At 32.6% G+C, this 26,960-nt stretch overlaps 1 protein-coding gene across 4 annotated transcripts in view; it reads left to right on the top strand.

Moving 5' to 3' along the window:
• Nucleotides 1-26,960, top strand: part of C2cd5 (C2 calcium dependent domain containing 5) — a 94,047-nt gene that overhangs the window by 48,425 nt on the left and 18,662 nt on the right. For all 4 annotated transcript variants that reach the window (XM_071610094.1, XM_027934212.2, XM_071610093.1 and 1 more), the window contains 12 exons: nt 2,730-2,844; nt 6,171-6,266; nt 9,828-10,019; nt 13,147-13,333; nt 16,744-16,908; nt 21,617-21,757; nt 22,951-23,014; nt 23,402-23,463; nt 23,692-23,790; nt 24,438-24,527; nt 25,280-25,367; nt 26,421-26,507. In XM_071610094.1, coding sequence (XP_071466195.1) covers nt 2,730-2,844; nt 6,171-6,266; nt 9,828-10,019; nt 13,147-13,333; nt 16,744-16,908; nt 21,617-21,757; nt 22,951-23,014; nt 23,402-23,463; nt 23,692-23,790; nt 24,438-24,527; nt 25,280-25,367; nt 26,421-26,507 — 1,386 coding nt within the window. The remainder of the gene's footprint in view (nt 1-2,729; nt 2,845-6,170; nt 6,267-9,827; nt 10,020-13,146; nt 13,334-16,743; nt 16,909-21,616; nt 21,758-22,950; nt 23,015-23,401; nt 23,464-23,691; nt 23,791-24,437; nt 24,528-25,279; nt 25,368-26,420; nt 26,508-26,960) is intronic.

Below are 26,960 nucleotides of genomic sequence, written 5' to 3' on the forward strand. Positions count from 1 at the left end.
CTCCTGTATGCTGAATCTGCTTTGCAAACCCTTCGTTCCTTGAGCTTTTGCTTTAGCCAAAAACCAAAGTTAACAAATTATCTGGATATGGACATATACCATTTGCTTCCTTAGCTCTCATGCTGTGTAACTCTCTAGCTTTTTATTAAACTTGTAAATACTTTATTAAATACAATAATGGCATTCCCATGTGCAGTTGTGTGGCTCATGTGTCAAAATAAAGGCTGCTTGTGAATTTGTCAGAAGAATATGAATGCTCCACTTGCGTGCGCTGCATTCAGCTTTTCCGTGTTTTTTTTTTTTTTTTTTAATCAACCACTTACTCTTTCATGGTGTTTGGTTTAATTACCTGGTTATTATATGTGTTATACCAAGGTAAGTTTGATGTAAGGTAACTTCTGTATTCTATGTGGTTACACGTATTTCATAGGAATTATTACATATTTTTCCATTTAAATTGTTGGCCATTTCTAAATAAATATTTTTTAACTTACAATAATAAGTAGCTTTCTCCATTTTTAAAATTAATTTTTAAAGTAATGTGGATTATTTCCTGTAAAATTTGTTTTTAAACCAGAGAAGCTACTGCATGTTACTTATGGTATAGATGTAGGCAAACCTAATGTAAGAAAATCTATTCTTTTAAAAAATATAGTATACAATTATTGGGTTTAGGAAATAATATTTTAAACTTCCCAAGTGCTTTAAAAAGTAAGTAGCAGATTCTAATAGTGAGTTTAAGGAAGTTGGGCTTTTTATTTCATGTAGTCTTTTAGGAAAACACTTATTTTCTAAACTGAATTATGCTTCTATTGTTATTTGTGATATGTTTTTCTCAGCATCAGAAATAATTTGATAGATGAGGACAACAACTTGAGTAATTGTTTGTCTTATAAAAGATTCTCTTTTAGGAAAGGATGTTAAATGGATGTTCAGAGTGGTTCACAAGCACGTATGTCTTAGAAGAAAAAGCAAATTTGAGCTTGAAAGTCTATCTGTGCTGTTTATGTACACATTTCAGTTACGAATGTGAAGAAAAACTTTGACATGTAGTATTTGTGCAAAATAGGGCCTCCTAATTGTTTCACACATTTCTTAATTTCATAGTATTGAGTGCTAACAGATTGTAGTCTTTTCTATTTCTCTTCCTTCTTTATTTTATCTTGTACTTTGATCTTTCCTCAGTTTCCTGAAGTCTGTATTCTTTCTTTTCTTCTGAAAGAAAGTTTTAGGGTAGCTCTGTCTTGGATCCAAAACTTAAATTCAAGAACTGGCTGGCATAATTTTTAGTTCTGGCTTTTATCTCCTCATTTCTACCTTTTGCTGCTCTCCTCCCTGTGGAGGAAACAATCACTTCATAGGAATGTGACCTATAACAAACTTCCTAATCTTTTTTACTTTGCTGTCTTCACTATTTTAATAGTGAGTATAATTCCACTTACTCTACTTATTTTGAAATGGATATATACTGCAATTTAAAAATAGAAAGTGGTGTTGGATTGTTTGGTTTTCAGTTTTAATAGTTCTTTTTCTATGGAACCTTTTACAATAAGAGCTTAGCACCCTATTTAAAGTTGATTAAGTTTTCAAATTGTTCCCAGATACGAATAGGCCACAAAAAGAAACAAATCAGGATATGCTAATTATAGACTGTTGAGTTCTGTTTTTAACATCTTTGCTGGTAAAAACTTAACTCTAATTTGCAGCTGCTGTTCACCAATAGTTTGCAGCTAAATGCAAGTGATTAGGAAGTATGTGTGACAGCTATCACTTTTAAAATGCTCCATTGCAAGCAATATTAGACTTCCCTGTGGCAATAAAATATAATTCTGCTAGTCTAAGCTTTTCTTGTCTTTTTTTTTTTTTTTTTCAGTGCCAGGAATTGAACCCAGGCCTCCCGCATGCTAGGCAAGCACTTTACCACTGAGCATACAGCCTCAGACATAAAGAGCCATATAAAAGTTTATTATGTTCAATCTGAAATTTGTCCTTCTATACATTAGCCAAATATATATATATAATCTTTTAGATGTATTTGCTTTCTTTTTTTATTGACCTATCCCCTTATTTCATGTCACTTGATCTAGCACCCACAACTCTGTAGAAGGATGGCTGCATATAGCTTTCTCTTTCTCTCTCCCCCTTTTTTTAAAAATATTTTTTCAGTTGTAGATGGACACAATAACTTTATTTTTATGTGGTGCTGAGGATCGAAACTAGTGCCTCACATGTGCGAGGCGGGCGCTCCACCACTGAGCTACAGACACAGCACAACTTTTTTTCTTTAAACATTGACAAGTCTTTGTATTTGAAAAAACCCAGACTATAGTGGATTATAAAAAAAAAAAAAAAGGAATGAAATCAGAATTTTTATTAACTTTATGGATGTGACACATAAGTCACACAGGTGAGACATAGGGTATTATCTTGGTGAAGGTTAGAATCTGGAAACTCTAGATCTACATTTTAAGTTGTATCTAATAAAATACATGCCTATAGGTGTCCCTTAAAGTAATAAAGCAAACAGCTGAGTGGTTTGCTTTCTAGCAACCAATTTAAAAATGTTAAATCTTATGCTTTTTGAGAAGTAGCATTTTAAAGAGGTTAAGTTTAAAAATGTTGTAGAGCAGTACTTCTTTATCTCAAATAATATGTTTATTTTCAACATTGCTTATTCATAAAGACAATGTGCTGTTGAGTAGTGAACTGATTTAAAATTTATTTTTCAGATGAACCAGAAACTCGAGACGCATGGTGGGCAGAAATCAGACAAGAAATAAAATCACATGCTAAAGCCTTAGGCTGTCATGCTGTAGTGGGCTACAGTGAGTCAACCAGCATCTGGTAAATGATGACAACAACTTGGCTTTTTAGACACTGGAATCTAGTTTATCATGTGAATGGAGAAAAAGCTTTATGCAGATGTAAAGCAAAGAATAGGAGGGTCAAGAGCTTGGGTCTTGGGGTGCTTTGGGCCACATTTAATGTGCCATCTTTCCCACTTAATCACTGTGAAGCTTAGGGAACATTGCTCAACTCCTCTGAGAGCTTCAGTTTATTCATTAAAATGGAGAAAACAAAACCTGTCCAATAAAAAGTCCTTCAGGGAGTAAATGAGAGTATTATACTGACATATAGCAAGTATAAACACTATTTTACTACAGTTCATGAGTTTGTAGACTTTTTCCTTACACTGAAATATTTGGAACTCTTGATCTTTTATAAATGAATTAGCAAGTGTCTTAAAAGTTTGTAAACTTATTCTACCTCCATTAACTAACTGGAATATAACTTTATTCTGCTAACAAATCATCCTTTCTAACTCTTCCAAGGTAGGAAGGGGCTTCCATATCCTCAGTTCTCAGCTCCTTTTTCTCTTTCATTTGAACAGCTTGCCCTCTTTTAAAATCAGAACCATTTTACTGTTCACAGCCCTACCTCCAAACATTCTTCTGCTTTTCATTACTTGTCTTCTATTTCTTCCAGTTACATATTCTTTCTAGTTGCCTGGGTTGAAGCTTCTCATGCCAGAGTCCTTTATTGCCATTTGACTTTCAACCATATTTCAGACCTCATTATCTCTCTCCCCTACCCCAGTGCTGGGGATAGAATGCAGGGGCACTACCACTGGGCTACATCCCCAATCCTTTTAATTTTTTATTTTGAGATAGGATTTCAAATAAGTTGTCCAGGCTGGCCTCAAACTTGCTATCCTCCTGCCTCAATCTTCTGAGTGGTTGGGTTATTGCCTCTTAAAACTATTTCATTAAAAAAATTTGAAATTCTAAAATTTTACTCTCAGATAATAATATTTTCCCACCAACTCATTTGCTCATTTATACCTCATTTCTTTTGACCTGTATTAAGTATTTTCTCATTTTCTTTCCTCAGTCTGACTTGATTTGCTCTTTTTGCCATCCTTGAACCCTATTTTCAGCCTCTTCAAAATTTATGATTAAAATTTATTCTGCTAAATCATCAAAGGATGATTTGTTAGCAGAATAAAGTTACATTCCAGTTAGTAAACGGAGGTAGAATAAGTTTACAAACTTTAAAGACACTTGGTAATTCATTTATAAAAGATCAAGAGTTCTAAATATTTCAGTGTAAGGAGTCTGCAAAGTCATGAACTGTAGTAAAATAGTGTTCATACTTGCTATGTGCCAGTATAATACTCTCATTTACCCCCTGAAGGACTTTTATTGGATAGGTTTTGTTTTCTCCATTTTAATGAATAAGTTGAAGCTCTCAGAGGAGTTTATCAATGTTCCCTAAAATTTATGAAAAATTTATGATTATGTCAGCTAGAAGCTGTTTTACTTTCTTATTTTCCATCTTCTATTCTTGGATAATTATTTTTCTTTTCTTTTTTTCTTTCTTTCTTTCATCCTTTTTTTTTTTTTTTTTTAAGAATTTAACCTTTATTTTATTGTTTTTAATGTGGTGCTGAGAATCAAACCCAGGGTCTCACTCAGGCTAGGCAAGCACTTTACTCCTGAGCTATAAACCCGGGCCCTCTTGGATAATTCTTAATGCCAGATTCTCTGCTCTTGTGGCTATCATTATTTTAGAGAAAAATAAATGTAGTAAATGTGAGTATTATGGGGCCATGCTATTCACTCTTTGGTGGTCTTTTTCTTTTCTGTAGCAGACTATGTATTATACATTTGAACTATTCTATTCCTGTGGTAGCTATTCTACTCTAGGTAATTACCAGCTTTGTAATGCTTGTTTTGCTTTATTTTCTGACAGATGGTCTTACCTCATTCATGGATTTAGTTTCATAGGCTTTCAGGTTCAAGTGATATCAAGTGATATGATTTTAAAAGACATAGTTGTTACCATCAGATTTACATTTCCTCCTGGAGAATTGTGACATGTATAATCCATTTTATGATTTGAGATTTACCAGTACACTTCAAGATCCCAGAGGGCTGAAAATCAAAAAGAGGATAGAAATAAATATTAATGATGTAACTATTGCTTGAACTTAATCTTGAGAGATGAATATGCATTATGTAAATGAAGAGAAAAGTCACAGGGCATGTTCAAAGCTAAAGATATAGCAAATGAAGAATGCCAAAGGGTATGGCACGGCTGAAGATAGGTTACAGGTGCCTGAGTCTAAGTATTAGGCCATTGAATTAAGGAGGGATCACAGGTGCAAGAGTCTGTTTTATATATCAGTCTAGTGAATTTACCTAGAAGTTCAAATTCATCTGCCAGAAATTCCCTTTTTTCCCCCCTAGACCTTAAAAACAAAAAATCTTTGTATTTATATACTATCTTGACTATTTTTTTCTGTTCTAACCCATCCTGTTTAGTGTTCTAGATTAAATTCTTTGAGGTGCACTCTGCTTTGGAACCTCTTGACTCAGAACCTTTGCAAACTCATGTTATTCGTTCTGAAATTGCCAGTGCCCTCGTACCTTTTATGCCTTGCATTCTTGTACTCACTCATGTTTCACATGACTATTTCTTTTGTATGTTTCTATGCTTCTGTTCCATTTACTCCTTGTTTCTACATTTTGTCCCTGGGCTGCTACTTGTCTTATTTGTTTTGGGTGATAGCCTTCAGTAGTTATGTTGATTTGTTTTATTATTTTAGCTTTCAAAACTGATGATATATAAAGAATTTTAAAAATTATTTTAAAATCAATTTTCTATCATATATTTTGATCTATATTAAGCTCCATTTAGTATATTTTGAATAATATCTTAGGCACCTTTATAATCATTCAGATTCAGAGTAAGCTATGGCAATATAGATATTTACATAGTTATACTTTTAGAATAGTTTTAATAAAAATTTATATGCATTAAGAAAGTATTCTAATATAATGTAGTGGATTATTATTGGATCCAACAATGTTGTATGTTACTGCTTACAGTTTGAAACATTTAAATCTTCCAGGTAGCTATTGTTATTAATATTATGCTTTACCTTGTTTTTCAATTTTTAATTTGTAGAGAATTCTTGCCCTCTCCATTTTAATAAAGTTACTTCCATTTTCTATCCCAGATTTAGAAGGTAAATCCTGTGGTATTATTCAATATTTAGTAAAGTCTAACTTGAATTTATCACTCTTGTAATAATTTTGATATTTAGCATTTTCCAAAGTTATATTGCCTGAAAATATTCACTTGTTTGTATTTTTCCTGTTTTACAGTGAAGAGGTCTGTATTTTATCAGCATCTGGCACAGCGGCTGTTCTGAACCCTCGATTTCTGCAGGATGGCACCGTGGAGGGCTGTTTGGAACAGAGGTTGTCATGGCAGCCTGCCTTATTTTCTGTAATGGCAGAGAAGGGAGAAGTTGTCTCCTTTTTTTCCCCTCAGAACCAGAATAGTTGTCTATTAGGGTGGCTTACAGTGGTACAGTATAGAAATTGGGACGTGGCACTTTACTAATGTTTAACTAATCTTTGGTAACAGGTAAGTATGGGGTTCAGCACTGTATTACACACATTATTTCTGTCACGATAAGTGACATGTGTGACTATAGTTTTAGTCCACTCTTGCTTTGCTGTGACCAGTACACCTGATGAGAACAGTGTAGAGGAGGAAAAGTTTATTTTGACTCAGGGTTTCAGAGATTCAGTCCATGGTTGGCAGAGTCCATACCTCAGGGTTGGAGGGGAGTGGCAGAGGAAAGCGGTATAGAACATGTTAATATCAGAAAGCAGACAGAGAGCTGTACTCATCAAGGACAAAATCGAAACCCCAAAGGCATGCCTCCAGTGACTTACTTTCATACCCTGCCTGCCTAAAGATACCACCCTGTTAATCCATATCAGTGGAATAATCCACTAATCGATTAGTTTACAACTCTCAAATCTAATCGTTTCATCTCTGAGCATTCTTGCATTGTGGCATACATGAGCTTTTGGAGGATAGGACATATCTAAACCATAGCAACTACCAATTGAGGAATTTTTAGACTTTGTTATAATATACAAATTATTTTATTTGACTTTGCCTTTCTTTCCCCCTTATGCCTCCTTCAAAAACAAAAAAGAGGCCATGAAATAAGATTAAAAAAAAAAAAAAAGTTCTTATTTCACAAAAATAATCAAATCACTATACTGTATAAAATTACAGATAAAAACTTCATGGAAAGTAACTGTAGTATTTGTAAAACAGAAAGTAAGAGTATTAGGTAAAATAAACTTTGTGACTGACTTAATTATTTAGTCCCTTTGAACTTTTGTTACTGTAAATATGAAAATGTTTTTCATAAACAGACAAAACCATCAATTGTATATATAAACATATTCTTTTTTTAAGCATATACATGCATATAAGCTATTGGTTTGATATCAGAGTCTACATGAATAAAATTTATTTTAATTATGCTTTATGACACAATGTTGCATGCTTGCTTTCTTCCCCAGTATTAATATATTAGTTATAAATTAAGTAAGGAAATGAAAATAATTCTATATTTGGTCAAATTTAGTATAAATTGGCAAATCTGAATATTACAAATGTATTTTAGCTCTAGTCAAAAGAGAACCTTGTTAAGTTCTTCTTTTGTCAATATTTAAATGGATGTTGGCCATTCTGTATTTCAGAACCTCAAAAGTTATAAATAGGTCAATTTTAAAGTGTGTTAAACAATTATAATATTCTGTTGAATATTATAATTCTGTTAATTTTCTCACTCCTGAAATATGGTTCTTAACACTTCAGTAGATTTAATTCCTTTTTTTTTTTTAATATTCTTTTTAGTTGTTGATAGACCTTTATTTTATTTATTAACATGTGGTGCTGAGAATCAAACCCAGTGCCTCATTCATGCCAGGCAAGTGTGCTAACACTGAGCCCAAGCCCCAGCCCAGATTTGTGTGTGATTCATGCTGGGGATTGAACCCAGGGTCTCAAATATGCTAGGCAAACGACATTCAGCTACCACTGAGTTACATACCCACCCCGCTAGATTTAATTCTTAAGTAGATAGAAGCCTAATTTAATAAATTATTTTTCCCATTTTTGGATTTTTCTGTTTTGTGGCTTAGGTATGTGTAGTAAATTTTCAAATATGTTAGTCCAGGACAACAGATGCCATCTCTAGTTGTGAACAAAAAAGCTTATCTTTTTTCCTGCTATAAAATTATCAGTGCTTTTGCTGAGGTTGATTCTCAGCACCACATAAAATAAATAAATAAAGGTCTATCAACAAGTAAAAAAAAAAAATTATCAGTGCTTTCTAAAAAATTTTTTTTTCAAAGAATGTAGAATAAAAGGCAAATTTCAAATGCTTTTGGAAATTTTCATGCTTTTATTCTTATCCCTTATAATGATGTATCACTTATGTTCAAATTTGTGTGAAGTGTTTAGTTAAACCTTGTTATGGTTTACCCCTTCCTAACATGGACTTTGGGTTCACGCTGAAATTCAAATATGAGTTCTGCTACTTTGTATTAAGTGTGACTTAGCAAGTTAATTTTCTGGGTTGATTTCAAGTTAAGAACTAGTATTAGTTATTATTAGCATAGTTAGTTATTATTAGTATTATTTTTAGTATTATTAGTATAGTTAGGAACTAGTATTTGCTGCTGTTTGCTAGGTATTACATTGAGTTTGGGATATATGTTTAGCTGTAGTTTTCTTAATTGTCAAAAACACCCACAAACATTTCTAGGTGGGTATTACATTTTCATAGAGGAGGCTCTGAGACGTTAAGTAACTTATTCAAGGTCATACAGTTCACTCAGATCTGTTTTGACTTCCCTCATATTTCTAACATATGAAATGCTGTTTCTACAGTAGAATAATAATAACAACTAGGAGTAATGTAATGTGATTTACAGGGTTATTAAGAAAATTCAATGAAAAAATGTATATAAGAAATCTATAGATTGCCTGTCTTCTAGTTTATATAGTGTGAGTTTTCCTTCTCCCCTTTTTAAATTTGTTTGCTTGCCATATTTAATCTAGTAGGCTGCCTTAGGTTAGAGAGATCTAGACACATCTTTCCAGAGCTCTAGAAGATATGGCTGTTGGAAAGTTTGGGGTTCTCTGAGGAGCTTCACACTGTTTCAGTTCTTGTCTTGATTTTCTCAAATTTAGTGACTGAAAACATGTATCATTATTTTAAAATGAATTCACAAATAGGCATTTTACAGTGAATGGGGAGGAGTAGATGGTTTGCTTGTGGCTTATTTATGATATGTATGTCATTTATGACATTGGCATTTGGTTTGTCAGAAGTGTTAGAATTTGGTCATTGGAAATTAGAAGTCTTAGGGAGTATACCTATTTTTACCTTTCCTGCATTTCTTTGTAAATGCATTTGTTTTTATGTTAATGTTTTCGAATTAACTACTACATAAAAACATTAATATAAAATAAATGCATTTACAAATAAAAACAGGTATTTTTTTAAAACAACTTAATTAACAAGTAAGTTAATTGTAAAATGTTCTTTTTCCCTAAGAAATTTTTTTTGTGCTTACTTTTGTCAGTTAGTAGGAAAATGTCACCTTTATTGTCCATCCATCTGTTTTTATATAGTATCTTTGGAACAATGGTAAGCTGATGAGTCATCAAAGTTGGTACAAGATGGTTTTCTATTTTAAAGCTACTCTCATAGAAACAATGTACAGATCTGATTTTATGGTCATTTGTAATTCTTACCAGTCAAAGTGGTACTCTTACTCCTGTGGTAAAAGTTATATAGTTTGTATAGAAGTACTAAGTAGGTAATATTTGTTTCTGAAAAAAATCATAGGTTTTCAAGAATGCCTTTTTTATTTTTGGTGTGTGTGCTGAGAACTGAAAAATTCTTTCTTTCTTTCTTCATTTTTCTTAATGTATTTATATAGGCTTGAAGAAAATTTGCCTGCAGGCTGTGGATTTTGCCATATACCATATGATGAACTGAATATGCCATTTCCAGCTCATCTCACATACTGCTATAGTTGCAGGAAACAAAAAGTTCCTGATGTTCTCTTTACAACTATAGACCTCCCAATAGATGCAATAGTTATTGGAAAAGGTTGTCTTATTCAAGCAAGGTGTGTTTGTAAATACAGTATTTGTGTTCCCTAAAAAAATTATCAGGCATGGAGTTATAAATATTTATTGTTTCCTACCTATTTGATCCTGGATAGGCTGTGCAGTTCTACTGGAACCTTTATTCCATGTACTTTAGGAGGAAAAAATATCTGTATAAAACTCAAATAAGTTTATGTGCAGAAAGAGTTTTTAAATATTTAAATGCTGTACAAATGTTCATCATGGTTATTATTAACCTCTTTATAGGCTAGGGATATTACTAGCATAGATTGCTTAAATGACATTATATATATGTTTTAGTTAGCTTTTTTGCCACAGTTACCAAAAGACCTGTCAAAAACAATTTTAGAGGAGGAAAAGTGTATTTGGGGCTCATATTTTCAGAGATTTTAGTCCATAGAAGGCTGACTTTACTACTCTTGAACCAAGATGAAGTTGGACATCCTGGTGGAAGTGCTTGAAGGAGGAAAACAACTCAGGACATGGCAACCAGAAAGCATGGAGAACTGGGACAAAATATAAACCCAAAGACAGGGACTGGGGATATGGCTCAGTTGGTAGAGTGCTTTCCTTGCATGCACAAGGCCCTGGCTTCAATCCCCAGCACCACAAAAAACAAAACAAAAATCCAAAGACAGGCCCCCAGTGACCAATCTCCTCCAGCAACACCTTACCTGCCTATAGCCACTGCCCCATTAATCCAATCAGTGAATTAATTTCACTGATTAGGTTTAGTTCTCATGACCTAATGGTTTCACCTCTGAAAATTTTTGCATTGTCTAATTCTTGAGCATTTGGGGGATACCTCCTATCTAAACCATAACAATGTATATTGTGAAAATTGACCTTTTCTTTCAAAAAACAGTACTATGTGTTGTTTCTTTTACTGCTTCACTTAACTGTTGAGAGTTTCTTCAAAAAATGCACTAGAGTAGGACATTCTAAATTGTGACATACAGCAAACAGCTGTAACTGTCTAGGTTCTCACCAACTGCAAGGTTACGAAGTCCTTTGGACATTTCTGTCCTCATCTTGCTTGACATCTCACCAGTTAGTGACACAGTTGGTCATTTTCTCCTTTTTGAAATTTCTCTTACTTAACAATGTCACACCTTCTGTTTTTTCCTACCTCTCTATGTGGCCTTTGGTGTCTTTGATGACTCCGCATTTTGTGATTTTCAAAAGCAATGGGTTTGGACCCTCTGTCAATTTGTAAATCTATATGCTATCTATATGTCCATGACTCCTAAATTTATAACTCTAAATAACATACTTCTGTTCTTCAGATTCATATACCTGTCTACTTCACATCCTGTTTTGATATATCACAGACATCTCGTGCTTGTTCCAAGTAGAATTGCTGATTTTTTTATCATCTTTCAGATTGTTTCTTTTCTTTTAAAAAAATATTTATTTTTTAGTTGTAGTTGGACAAAATACCTTTATTTTATTTATTTATTTTTATGTGGTACTGAGGATTTAACCTAGTGCTAGGTGAGAGCTCTATTGCTGAGCCACAACCCCAGCCCAGATTGGTCTTTTCTTTTTGAATAAAAACAAAACAAAACAACAACAACAACAAAAGACTACCTTTCTCTACCCAATTCTTCATGCCAAATTTGGTCTTTGATATTGTCCTCTTTCTCAACCTCTCCCTATCAAATTCATTACAAAGTCATGTTGAATTTTCTTCTGAAATATATTCCTAAGTAATTCTTTTAATGCATCTATTGGTGATGAACCATCTCTTTTGTTTGTCTGAAAAATGTCTTTGCTTTTATATTTAAAACATATTTGGGGTTGACAGTTATTTCCTTTCAGTTCATTAAAGTTAGTTTTTTTAAAAAATATAATTTTTAGTTGTTGATGGGCCTTTAATTTATTAATTTATTTATATGTGGTGCTGAGAATTGAACCCAGTGCCTCACACATGTGAGACAAGTGCTTTACCACTGAGCCATAATCCCAGCCCTGAAGATAGCTTTTTATTACTGCCTTTTGGCTTTTATTGCTACTGTTGAGAAATAATATATTAGTCTGTTGTCCCTTTGAAGGTAGACTTTCTGGTCTAAAATAGATGCTTTTATATTCTTTTTAAAAAAATTTTAAATTTTATTGAATTATATATGATAGCAGAATGCAGTTAAATCCATATTACACAAATAGAGCATAATTTTTCATGTCTCTGGTTGAACACAAAGTAGAATCACACCATTCGTGTTTTCATACATGTACTTAGGGTAATGATATTAGTCTCATTTCACCGTCTTTCCTACCCCCATGCCCTGCCTTCCCCTCTGCCCTATCTAAAGGTCGTCTATTCTTCCCATGCTCCCCCCTCTCCATCCCCATTATGAATCAGCATCCTTATATCAGAGAAGACATTCGACATTTGTTTTTTTGGATTGGCTTACTTCACTTAGCATTATATTCGCCAGCTCCATCGATTTACCTGAAGTTGCCATGATTTTATTTATTTTTAATGCTGAGTAATATCCCATTGTGTATAGACCTACCACATTTTCTTTATCTACTTTTGTGTTCTTTTATTGAGTAAAATAATTTTTTTCCCTTTGCTAGTCATCTGTCGTATGATCATTGGCAGTTTGGAATGTTAGCTTTTAAATTATATTGTCTAGTGATTTGATAAATATTATTTCATTTAAACATTTTGAAATTTTTAATTTTTTTTTTCTTGGTGATGCTGGGGATTGAACCCAAGACCTGTGCATGTGAGGCAAGCACTCTACCAACTGAGCTATGTCCTCAGACTGAATTTTTTTATTTCTGTTTATTGAAATAAGACAAAATAAATTTTACAGTTGTAGATGGACAAAATGCCTTTATTTTGTTTATTTTTAAGTGTGCTGAGGAGCGAACCCACTGCTTCATGCATGCTAAGCAGGTGCTCTACCACTGAGCTAAAACCTATCCCGAAATAAGACTTACAGTGAGTTTACATAGTAATAAAAATGGCAGAAAATATTATTGATGTAACTTAATAAGCCGATTTGGAACAAATAAATGTTTTATTAAGTACACTTTTAGAAAGTTTTTAAACTTTTTGACATTTCTTAAGATAATATCAAGAATACTGTCCACTGACTGAATTATTCTTCTTTACAGGTTATGTCGCTTAAAAAAGAAAGCACAGGCAGAAGCAAATGCCACAGCTATCAGTAATCTCTTGCCATTTATGGAATATGAAGTACATACTCAGCTAATGAATAAACTAAAACTCAAAGGAATGAACGCTTTGTTTGGACTAAGAATCCAGATCACAGTGGGTGAAAATATGTTGATGGGCTTAGCAGTAAGTTTAGAAACTTTTGGTTTTATGATTTCTATTGTTGTAGTAGATTCTGTTTTATAGGAGTCAGTCTTTTAAAAAGACTTAGTTGAAGAAACTACCATCAAGACCTGCAATGGTTGGGGCATTTTTAGGTAGGGAAGACTCTGGTGTAGGTTTTCACATGTTTTAAAGGGACTGTAACCATAACCATAGTAGTTAAATATCTAAAAATTATCATTTTTAACTTATTAGTAAGTTGACCACTGTGGATCCAGATTTTATTATTGTTTACAAATTACTGAAACAGGGTTTTTACCTCTTGGCACTGTTGACATTTGTGCAGGGTGACTCCTTGTTTCTGGGTGCTCTCTTCTTTATTGTAGATGTTAAGCACCATACCCACTGTATGCTAATGCACCCTTCTAGTTCTGATAACCAAACATGTTTGCAGACATTGCTAAATGTTTTCCTGCCTACTGTTAGAGAAGTAAGCTTTATCATAAACTTGTACCTATGGCTAACAGTGGAATGTGTAATAAAATATTTGTATGTATATCTTTTTTTCCCCATGCAGGGGATTGAACTCAGGGTCTTGCATATTCTAGGCAAACTCTGTACCACTGAACTACGCTCCAGCCTTTTAACTTTTTATTTTGAGATAGAGTTTTGATAAGTTGCCCAGGCTGGTCTCAAACTTGTGATCTTCCTGCCTCACTTTCCAAGTAGCTAAGGCTACAGGCATGCACCATCATGCCTGGCAAAATGTGTATTCTTAAGTGCCAGTAAAATGTGAGACTGGTTAAAACTCTGTTTCCACTTCATGTTCCCCTTGTTTTGTGAGAAAATGAGTTCTGTCTGGAAAGATATCAATGGAGAAAGTTAGTGCTACTTTTGTAAATTGCAAAGGACCCAGAGAAGTATGTGTTTGCAAAACATAATGATCATAGGAATCTAATCAGTATTTTTGGAAATTCTTTTGTTTTCTAGATACTTTGCTAGTCAGGATTTTTGTCTGTGTCACTGGCAATTTTCAAATTTGAATTCTCTTGGCATCTTTCTAAGACATGCATAGATGTTTAATTTTAAGAAATTTATGGAACTTGGAATTTTTTTTAGTATATCTTTTTATTTTGTAGATAAAATGCCAAATTGCTTACTATTTCATGTGTCTTTTCTATAAGAGCAAATATATAAATTTTTGTATGTAGGGGAGAATTGTTTTATACTATATAATTGTTTTATAATAAATGTACTTATTAGGTATCATAATTTTTTTAGCAATAGAAATTTGTAATAATGAAGTTAATCTGGTTTACATTAAGATACTTGATGTTTAGAGTAACTAGAGAAAAATGTTTAATTCAGAGGTCTAAAAATTTGCATGCTTGGCAAGACTGTAACATAAATAAGTAATTTGGGCTGAATACAAGACTAGCAATTGATGAATACCTATGGGAACTAAGAACTGGATTCAAATTTGAAGGTTTAAAGACTAATAACTAAACCAAACATTTCTGATGGTTGAGTCCTACGGAACCAGTTTATGTCCCTGGTATAATTTTAACTTTGACTCAAATACTGATTTTCTGGTTTCATACTCACGTTTCCCTTCTTGATCATTAAGTGACATTACAGCTATTTGATATTTTGTTCTTTGTGCTGTTTTATATTTTCTCTACTTAAATCTTGAGAGTAGCTTCTATAATAGCTAATACTCTCATGAGTGTCTGCTAGGTGTCTGGTCCTGCCTGTGCTAAACTAGAAGGAATGTAATACTGTCTTCACTTTATGAGAGAAAAGTACAAATGTTATTATAGGTTGAGACTACAAAGTGTTATGGTTATGTGTGCTGGAACTGGACTGCAAACAGCCCAGTACTCAACCATTCAAGGCCATTGCCTCATTAATGAATAGAGCTAAGAAAGTTGCTGTGCTACAGCTTCATGTAGCATAGTAGAGGTTCTGCAGTTGAGCATCAGACACTGGGTTATGGGTGTGGTGATGGATGCCAGTGAACAAATCAATAAAGAGCATTCCTGAGATCAGTTTGGTCTGCTCAGACTTCATTGTAGGCTGCCATGCCCCTTTTAGGGTGGATTTTGACAGAATTGTCAATTGATTAGTTAAAAATTAATTAAAAATTCAAAATATATAAATATTCAAAGTCAAAAGAATTATCTTCTCTTTCCCATTCTGCCTCTTCGATTTTAACAATTTGCTGTTTATACTTCTTATTTTGTTGCTCTGTGTATAGTAGCATAAACATAAACATATATGTAAATCTCATCTTGTTATTATTTTCCATAGTAGTTTTCCAGTACTGATAGTTTGTGGTAACTATTTTAAGAGTCTGAAATTAATAGTTATTTAATTAAGTATTTTAAATAAATATACATTAAATTAAAAAAATTGTGGCAATTATGGTTATATAGTGAAATTTTCTTGAGTTTCTCAGTGAGAAATATCTGGATTAAATTTCTTTACATTTATTGAATGTGATCTTAACTAAGTTCAATGTCCTGGACTTCAGGGTTTTTTAAATTTCTTAACTTGCAAAACTTTCCCTTTTACTTTGCCACTGTTAAAAGTTGATTGTCAGGTCTGGGATTGTGGCTCAGAGGTAAAGCACTTGCCTAGCATGTGTGAGGCACTGGGTTCCATTCTCAGCACTGCATATAAATAAATAAATAAGATAAAGGTCTGTCAATAACTTAAAAAAAAAAAGTTAATTGTCTGGCTTGGGGCTGTAGCTCAGAGGCAGTGTGCTTGCCTGGTATGTGTGAGGCACTGGGTTCAATCCTCAGCAATGCATAAAAATAAATAAAATAAAGGCATTCTGTCCATCTGCAACTACAAAATTTTTTTTTAAAAAAAGTTGATATTATACTCATTCATCAAAAAAAATGTGTAGCAACTTTTTAGTTATTTATTACTATTGTCCTTTTTTATGCAGCTTATTTTTTATACTTACAAAGTAAAAACTTAAAAAAATGCTGTGGTGTATGCACTGAAAAGTAAATTTCCTCTTTCACACTGTATGTGTCTCATCTACCCAGGATCCTTCTCAGAGGAAAGCACCTCCTGTTATGAGTCAGGCTTTAGCATGCCCTTCTAGAGATGGCCTGTGTGTGTACTGATGCTTTATTGTGTTTTCTTACAGAACACAGGATCACATTCCTAAATATGAAACCTTTTTAAAATATATATATATATATATATATATATATATATATATATATATATATATATTAGTGGTAGATGGACACAATATTTTTATTTTATTTTTTTATGTGGTGCTAAGGATTGAACCCAGTGCCTCACTCAGGCTAGGCGAGTGCTGTACCACTGAGCCACAACCCCAGCCCTAAATATGAAAACTTAAAGACCATAATTCTTAAATATTTTATCTGATTATTTCTCTGTTTTGCAAGTCTGCCACAGGTGTATATTTAGCGGCTTTACCAATGCCTGGTGGTATTCAGATTGCTGGGAAGACTCCTAATGATGGTTCATATGAACAGCATATCTCTCATATGCAAAAGAAGATAAATGATACAATTGCTAAGAACAAAGAATTATATGAAATCAATCCTCCAGTAAGTAAAACAATTCTACATTGTAAATACACTGCTTATGAGTAGGTCATCTTATTTTGGATTTTTTTTTTTTTTTTTTTTTTGGTGGAGGGGAGTTTGAGGTCTCACTACATTGCCCAGGCTGGTTTTCAACTCCTGAGCTCAAGTGATCCTCCTACCTCAAATTCCTGTGCAGCTGGGACTATAGGTGTGTGCTACTGTGCTTGATTTAGATTTGCTCTCTTTTTTTTACTTGTTCTTTCACTTCCCTTAACATCTTTACACAAATGTTTCCTTTTTCAGAAGTCCTACACTGACCACTGTATTTAAAATGCAATTCTGCAAACCATTTTTGGTGCTTTCTCTCATCCTTCTATGTTTTGTTGTTTTCTGTAACTCTTTTCTGTGTGTGTATGTGACTTTTTGACACACACTCACATGCAGGCAAGTTTTTAATTTTGTCTGTTGCCTGTGAAAACCAGTGGAATGAAGCTCCATCAGGGCTGTATTTCTGATACTTAGAAAAGTTCCTTGTAGTAGCTTCTTAATAAATATATTTTTTTGCTTAAGATTATAAATGGTCTTTATTTTAATAAAAAGAAAGTGTTTATGGTAAAAGTGGAAAAGGAGATATTTCATTACAGCTGCTTTTTTACAATTTGCTTGTCAGTCATTTTCATAGTCAGTTTTCTTGCTAAGTTTGCCGTAAGTATCACAGTGCTTCCTCCTCTACAGATGCCTTTTCATTAGTGTGAATTGAAAGAAAGATGTTTTGGAGTTAGAATGCAACTGTTTTTATGAGTCTCTGATATGAAATACTTCCACAAAGGGAATATTCTGAATAGAAAAATGGACCACATATTTTTTGTGGTCTTCTACAGTAGTACATCTGAATTCTAACTTCAGACAGATAGCTTTTGTCAGATTAGCAAAATTGTGAAGTTGAGAGGAATTCTAAGGCTAATGCCTAGAGCTGTGCTGTTCAGTGTGGTAGCCACTGGGGCACTTGTTGTGTGATGAGTCTGACTGAGATCTGTTCCAAGCGTAGAGTACACACTGAATTTTGTAGACTTAATTTAAATATGAACGTAAAATATCTCATGAATATTTTTGTATTCATTACATGTTGAAAATTTAATATTTTGGATATATCAAGTTAAAATCTTTTATTAAATTGATTTCATCTTTTTTATTATACATCACAATAGAGGAGTGCATTACATTCATAATTTTTTTTGCATTACAATTCTTAATACACCTTAATTATTATGAATTATACTGCTATAAACATTGATGTGGCAGTGTCCCTGTAGTATGCTGTTTTTAGGTCCTTTGGGTATAGTCCGAGAAGAGGAATAGCTGGGTCAAATGGTGGTTCCATTCCCAGCTTTCCAAAGAATCTCCAGACTGCTTTCCATATTGGCTACACTAATTTGCAGTCCCACCAGCAGTGTATGAATGTATCTTTTTCCCCACATCCTCGCCAACACTTGTTGTATGTCTTCATAATGGCTGCCATTCTTACTGGGGTGAGATGGTATTTTAGAGTAGTTTTGATTTGCATTTCTCTGATTGTTAGAGATGATGAGCATTTTTTCCATAAGTTTGAGAAGTGTCTGTTCAGGTCTTTGGCCCATTTATTGATTGGATTATTTGTTTTTTTGGTTCTTATCTTGTTGAGCTCTTTATATACCCTAGAGATTAGAGCTCTATCTGATGTGTGAGGGGTAAAAATTTGTTCCCTTTATTGTGTGACTTGCTTTATATTTCTGTTGGGCAACACCGACTTAGAGCTTCTCTAAGTTGAATCAAAATGTTGATGTGTTAATATACTAATACTTGAAAAATAATCTTTGTAAAAACTCTCATACTCTACCATATGTGTGTGTATATATATATATATATATATATATATATATATATATATACCATATGTGTGTGTGTGTGTGTGTGTATATATATATATATATATATATATATATATTAGTTTTCACACATATATATTTTAGTTTTCAATGGACCTTTATTTTTTATTTATTTATATGTGTGGTGCTTAGAATTGAATCCAGTGCCTCACACATTGCCAGAAAAGCACTCTCTCCCACTGAGCTACCACTCTACCCAGACTCCTCTTACTCCATCATAATGAATGATTGTTAGCTATACATTTTTCTTTTGTAATAGTATTTTGATATTTGAACATCTATTTGTAGTGTTTATGCCAGTTGGGGAGAAAGCCTTGTAAGTTAAATCTTAGAGCCCCATTTGTTTTGTATTTATTAGTTCTAATAAGTTGAATTCATTACTAAACAGTGCTTATCATTTTTTTTAAATCCATTCTGACCTGCCACAAAATAATAACTCTTCCTCCATTGTGTTCCTGTTATACTGTAATGTCTGCTAGTAAATTGCCTATTACATGTTATTGTCTATCTTCTTTTAATATAATATAGTCAGCCTTCTATATCCATGGTTCAAACATCTGTGGAATCAGCCAACCTTAAATTAAAAATATTTGAAAAAAAAATTATAGCTGTACTGAAAATATATATCTTTTATCTTCTTCTTATTCCCTAAACAACACAATATAACAACTATTTGCATATCATTTACATTATATTAGTTATTATAAATAATTTAGAAATAATTTAAAGTATATAGAAGGTACTGGGGTTGTTGCTCAGAGATAGAGCATCTGCCTACCATGCACAAGGCCCTGGGTTCGATCACCAGTGCTGCAAAGGAGAGACAGAGAGAGAGAGAGAGAGAGGGAGAATGTGAATGAATGAACACAGAAGGATATTGTAGGTTATATGTAAATACTGTGCCATTTTATATAGGGGCTTGAACATCCACAGATTTTAATTAATCTTTGAGGAATCCTAGGACCAACTCCCTAAAGATACTGAGGATGACAATATAAGCTCCTTGAAGACAGAGATGTAATTAATTGAGTGTGAATTAGGTTACTTTATTCAGTAAGTACTTATTGAATTGTTATTACATGTCATACAGCTTATATTTTGAGAAGGGAGTGAGTCTATCACAATTAAAAAAAATCAGCATATATGGATTTTGTGTATTGAGGATGACTATATTTGCATAAAAGTGTTCATCAATTTATGAATCTGCTAATATGTCCTTATTTCAGATACTAATTGCATTATAATCCTTTAGAGTAACATCTCAGTTGTTTGACAAACTTAATAAACAAAATTAATTACCAGGCCACCGTATACATTATAGTTTTGTCTTTTTAATTGTGTACGACAGTCAATATATTCCCATCCTGAAAATATGGATCAGTGTGCCCCTTTTTAGGATAATAACCCCAGATGTGATGATCATTTGATTTTTTTTTTTCTTAATGCACTGAAAAATGTTTCTAATGTTGAGATGTAGTACCACTTAATCAAACTTTAAGATAAGGTATTAGAATAAGATACAAACTTTTAGAATACTAGTATTAGTGATGAAACCTCAATATGAATCTTAAATATATTAAGTACTAGACAGTTATATTTATTAGATTAATGATGTAGTGATCAGAGGTATAATTCTCAACTACTATGAAATCATAAAAAGAAATGCATCTAGTGAGAAGAACATTGCACTAAGAAAAAAAAGAACTATTTTAAACAGGGTCTTTACCTAGTCTTCAGACAGGCAAATATCTTTACCCTGAATTGCAGTGATTTCTTTTATTGTGTGTGGTTCTGGGGATTGAACCTAGGGGTACTCTACCTCTAAGCAATACCTCCAGCCTTTTTACTTTTTATTTCGAGACAGGGCTTCACTAAATTGCCAGACCTGGCTCTTTCTCATTTTGTGATCATTATATTGTGCATCTTATCAAATTTATATAGGACAGGTTAATTTGAAATGCAAATAAAATAAATGGATGTGAAAGTACTCCATAGATTATTATGTTATGAAACTGCAGTGGTCATCTTTTGTTTAAGATGTGTACTAGAAATGAACATTTAAAATTCTATTTTTGAAAAACTTTTACTTATAATTTCCTTGATTTTGTAAGATAGCTCTGGTATACCAATGATAGGCCTGTGCTCACATGTCCTTATTTTTCTGTTAATTCTTTGTAGCCAATAGTGATTTAGAATCTTTGGTAAGATCATTGACTGAGTAATAGGGAAAATCTTACTAATCCATGTGAGATTTCACTATATACTTATTTATTATCATTATTATAGCTATTAGAATTTATTTAGCTTAATAAGTTGCACAGCAAATATATGCATAAGTACATGTGTATATGTGTATTTGTTCACATATTCATGTTTCTGATACTTAACACCTTTGAAAATTACCTCTGGGTAAAAAAGGATATAAAAGGTGAGTAACTATTTTGGGAAATATTTCTTTGAATATTTATGGATAATTAAGACTTTAAAATGCCAAGTAGAAAATGCACATAGTCAGGAGTGATGGATTTCTGAGCCTATTTTAAAGTCCTCTCTGTCAGTTTTGCTTGTCTCTGTGACAGTTATATATTTCTAGGTTGGTTCATCAGTAAGGCTGTAATTATGGATAAAAAGAAATAACTATATCCCCTATAAATAGCTAAGAAGGGTATACTTAAATATAGAGTTAATTAAATATATTTAGCAGATTTTTTTCTCTGCTTGGAAGTTGTGTATTAGTATGAAAGTTTAAAATCAGACTGAAAAATATAGCCTCATGTGATATAAAGCAATTATATTTCCTTTAGGAGATATCTGAAGAGATTATAGGATCACCCATCCCAGAACCTAGACAACGCTCGAGACTTTTAAGATCTCAGTCAGAAAGTTCTGATGAAGTTATGGAATTAGATCTTTCACATGGGAAAAAAGATGCTTTTGTTTTGGAGGTAATATTGCTTCTAGCTTAATTCTTAAAGCTTTCAGAGATTGTGCACTTTACAATTAGATGCTAAATTGATGTGATATTTTTGTGTTATTACAACTGATAAATATCAGTAAAGTTTTATTATAGAAATTGGACAAACCTGAAAATAACAGAATTTAATGACTGATGGAATAATGCATTTACTCCTGAAACAATTAGTGTATGGGTTGAAATAATATGAAAATATAGATTGAATGTTTCTAATCCAAAAATCTGAAGTGCTCTGAAATCCAAAGGAAAGGAAACTAAATGAGGGTGCAAGTTGAGAGAGAAAAAGTCAGATGTTTTGATCTCAGTGAAGCTGGAAGCTGGTGGTAGAATTATGTTGGGGTAGAAATGGAGATTGAGAGTCTGTGTTGGGAACAGTGCTTCAGATGTGGGCAGAGGACTGAAAGAAAAGGGGAGGATTCAGTAAGAGACTGAAGTACAAAGAAATTATGGTTGGAGAATACGTGAGATCTTGCAAATGGAGCATTTAGGGAACAGTGGGTTGAGGTATGGCAGTGGGTATCTAAGCTGTAGTGGGACTGAAAGTGAATGCATTCCAAGTTTGATGTGAGGGGAAGGTCTTTGGGACAGGGTTATATAGGTTAATGTCAATATGTGTCCAGGTAGTTATTTTCACTATTATTCACAATGCAAAGGTTGTGAAAGAAGAACACTATGATTTAATTTAGATATACTTATTTTAGATATGCATTGAAATTTTACCCTATTTAATTCCATTAAAAAGCAATTCTATATTTGATGAAAATATTCTTCTTAATTACAGAGAGATAATGATTCCTTACTTTTTTTTGAAAGTCTTTTGAAACATATTCTTATAGAAGCTTGAGAAAAGTCTGAGTTAAAAAAACTTATTCTAATTAGGATCCCATTCTTGTGGTTGTACATGGTGTTTCACTGGTGGTGTATTCATATATGAACATAGGAAAGTTATGTCAGATTCGTTCTACTGTCTTTCCTTTTCCCACTCCCTTCCCTTCCCTTTATTTCCCTTTGTCACTCCACTGAACATCTTCTATTCTTCCTCTCCCCAAATTGCATTCTAAAGAACAAATAAATAAAAGAAAAAGAAAACATTAATTTAAAAATTTTGGAATAATTATGCATTCACTGCTAATATGACAACAGTTTTAATCTTTCTGTTTTCAGATTGATGACACTGATGCAATGGAAGATGTGCATTCTCTCCTTACTGATGTTCCTCCTCCTTCAGGTGAACAGAAGAAATTGAGTTTGAGATAAAACTAATTTTATGTATCAGCGTTTTAGTTCATGATTGTTAAGCGTATTAACTTTATTGTAAAGGTGTTATCATAGTGTGACATTCTGTCATATACTTTGTTTCTTCAAGGCTTAAAACACATAACTTAAAAATACTTGTGTTAGAACTTAGGTACAACTGATTTTAAATACTTTTATGTTTATATATGAAAACATCCCTGTAATTATTAGGATGGTTAAAAGGTTTTTTGTAGGTAGAGAGTTTAGAAAAAAGAATGAAAAGGTTTTACAGTTGGAATTTCATATAATTAAAAAAATGTTATTCTTTAACATAAAATCAGTAATATTATCATGTTTTAATTATAATTTATTTTGGCAGGCTTTTATAGTTGCAATACAGAAATTATGCCTGGTATAAATAATTGGACATCAGAAATACAGGTAAACCCTTTATTAATTTTAAGCAGATAGCACATAAGTTATTTAATAAGTTCATCTAAATATCTATTTTTTTTTGACATTGCTTTTGACCTTCTTTGCCATTAAAAGGACTGTTCTTTTTCATAGCATATTAATTATTATTGTTTGCTATTTGGCACTTTTATCAATTGTTATAGTATGTAGTTAAAAATCATTAAATGACATGCTGTTCTGTCTTTCCACATTTAGATGTTCACATCAGTAAGAGTAATCAGATTAAGCAGTCTTAACCTGACTAATCAAGCTCTCAATAAGAACTTTAATGATCTCTGTGAAAATTTACTCAAGGTAGGAACCTTCTGACTAAATTTTATTTAAAGGCCTTCAGAATCTTGACGTTACACAGTTGTAGGCTGCATTGTTTTTATATACCTAAAGATCATATCTCTGTCAGCAGGTGGGATGCTAAAGTTGTCCTCTTTTTCTTAAAAGCAGTTTAAATTAGTTAATGGCTTAAATCTCATAAAAAAATCTGGTATATATTTGTAAATTTTGAAAAGCACATTATTTTTTATTATTAAATCTTATTGTTTATTTAAACATTAAAAATTTATTCTTGCTCAGCACAGTAGCACATGCCTATAATCCCAGCTACTCTAGAGGCTGTGACAGGAGGGTTACAAGTTTGAGGCCAGCCTACGCAACTTAGTAAGACCCTCAGCAATTTAGTGAGAACCTGTCTCAAAATGTAAGAAGACCTTGGAATGTGGCCAGCTTAAAGCACCCCTGGGTTCAAGTTCCAGTATCAAAAAAAAAAAAAAAAAGAAAAGAAAAGAAAGTATTCTTAATATTATACAAACAGAAGTGGGACAGTTTTATTTTACTCTTTTTAAATATTTTTATTTGCCACAATGTAGTGTACATTGACAAAATCAGCTTTTATAATTTTTAAAAATGAAAACAAAGTGACATAACTAATATTTTCTGTTGTGTAGAGCCTGTATTTTAAACTACGATCCATGATCCCCTGCTGCCTTTGCCATGTAAATTTCACAGTATCTCTGCCTGAAGATGAATTAATTCAGGTAATTAACATTCAATCTATTATTGAAGATTTCTAGCTTTTATCAGATTTGTTTTAATATTTTTTAAATTATTTTTTTAAAATTTATATATGACAACGAACGGAATGCGTTACAATTCTTATTACACATATAGAGCACAATTTTTTGTACACATATCTCTGGTTGTGTACAAAGTATATTCACACCAATTTGTGTCTGCATACATGTACTTTGGATAATTATGTCCATTACATTCCACCATCATTTCTAACCCCATGTCCCCTCCCTTCTCTTCCCATCCCTCTGCCCTATCTAGAGTTCATCTATTTCTCCCATGCTCCCCCTCCCTACCCCTTGTTTTAATATTATAATTTTGCCATAATTAAATAATTTAAACACATACTGTTTTACCTCAATATTTAAAAAAAATATGTCAGTTTTGTTTTTCTGAACTCTGATTATCTGAAGGTGGACTTCATATATGTGCTCCAGCATGTGAATAATAGATGAGTGCTTATTTTGTGGGATTTCACCAATCCCCATCTGTTAGAGAAGTACCTGAGCTCTTTCTGGAACATCTAGCTATACAAATTGGGCTTAGTATAGTAGTTAGAATATCTGAGTTTATATATAATTCTCATTTGGGATCTTAACCAGGAAAGGCAAATTAACCAATTGACATAGGTTGTTTTCATGATATGGAAAACGATTTTTATGAAGTTTAGTTTTGGCAACAATTATTTTGCTAATCATAATTGTTTCTGCAATTTTAGGTCACAGTCACAGCGGTTGCAATAACTTTTGATAAAAATCAGGCTTTACAGACCACAAAACCACATGTTGAAAAGTCACTACAAAGAGGTAAACCTTTAATGGATGGGAAGTATAGTTCATGATTGTCTGCATTACAATTCAGTGATAAATATAAAGAGCAGGTAGGTTAAATGACTTTTTTAATTGAAGAGATATTTACCTCATTTTATTGAGGTAACTGGATAAACATGGCTGACTTGATTGTTTTTTTACACATGACTGAGTGATTAACTGGTATTCACATAGGGAATGCTGCTGTTTTTAGACTTGAATGATATCATGTGAATTCTGTAGTAATTTAGGGGTTCCATGCCAAGATCTCTGGTGAGGTCCTCAAGGCACCTGAGAATTAATTGATACAGTAAGCAAAATTGTGACCCTGTTTTTCTCAGGAAAATTTTAATTATAAACAGATTCTCAGACATGTCCTTAATCCAGTAAAATTTAAGAAGTGCCATTCTTAAGATATTCCAAAGAAGCTGAATTATTAGAAATTGATATTATAAAAAAAGAAATATCTGGGGAAGAATATAATGCTTTCTAAAGTTTAAATGACTTATTGACTAACTAAAATATTCATGATTAACCTGAATGTTTTAAAGTTGATTTAAATCCCACATAGATGAAATTGATAAGATTTGATCATTGAGTTAATTTCAAATAGATGTATTAAGTGATTATGTGTTCAGATATTTATTGGATAAATTAAATAATGGCTGTTTTAAGCATCATATAAACTAGTAAGTTACACTATACAAGAGAACAATAATTATTATTGAATGCTTACTGTTTACAAGCCAGTGTGCTAAATGATTTATAGGTATTAATTAATCTTTTAAAATTTGACAACCTTCCCATCAGGAAAAGCAGCACCTCTTTCAACATCATGCAGGTGAAAGATACCCAGGGAAGAAACCAGGGATGAAATAGCCAGTATACATTTTGTGGGGGTGAGAAATATAACATGCACGTACACGTGCATGTGTGTGCATGCACACTCCCACACTCCCACAGAGTAGATATGCGGTTGCAAGTTCTTAATTTCTTAAAAAATCATAATAGATCAGTGCTAAATAACTATTGTTTTTCTTTCCTCTCCAGCTTCTACAGATAATGAAGAACTTCTGCAGTTTCCACTGGAACTCTGTTCAGATTCGCTTCCTTCACATCCTTTCCCACCATCTAAAGGTTGGTTAAGTAAGAAATTCAAATGCGAATCCAAGTTATAGTGCTTTCACTTTCCTCATTATAGTCAATCTTTCTTAATCTTGAGATTTATCCTTCATTTCTTCATTATGTGTTTCTCCATGTTCATTAACAGGAGAAAGTAATACTCATTTAATTTCTCAAGTAATTTCACCATAAGTTATTAAGGTAATTTTTTACATGATATTCCATTCTCAGACCTCAAATATATCAACATTTTATTTTTAAAGATTTGTACTTCATAGTATAACTTTTCACATGTAGTGTATTTGATATTTGTATTATATTTGGTAAGTTTTTTGTCCAGAAATAACCAAAAGTTTCAGACATCAGAATTTCTCAGAGGATAAATGGAAAAGTTTTAGGGTAGTACAAGGGAGACAGGGATGAACTTCCTGTCATATGTTAACTTTTGCTATAATTGAAGAACATTAT

The sequence above is a fragment of the Marmota flaviventris genome, chromosome 3 (assembly GCF_047511675.1).
Source record: "Marmota flaviventris isolate mMarFla1 chromosome 3, mMarFla1.hap1, whole genome shotgun sequence".
In the NCBI taxonomy this organism is placed as follows: Eukaryota; Metazoa; Chordata; class Mammalia; order Rodentia; family Sciuridae; genus Marmota; species Marmota flaviventris.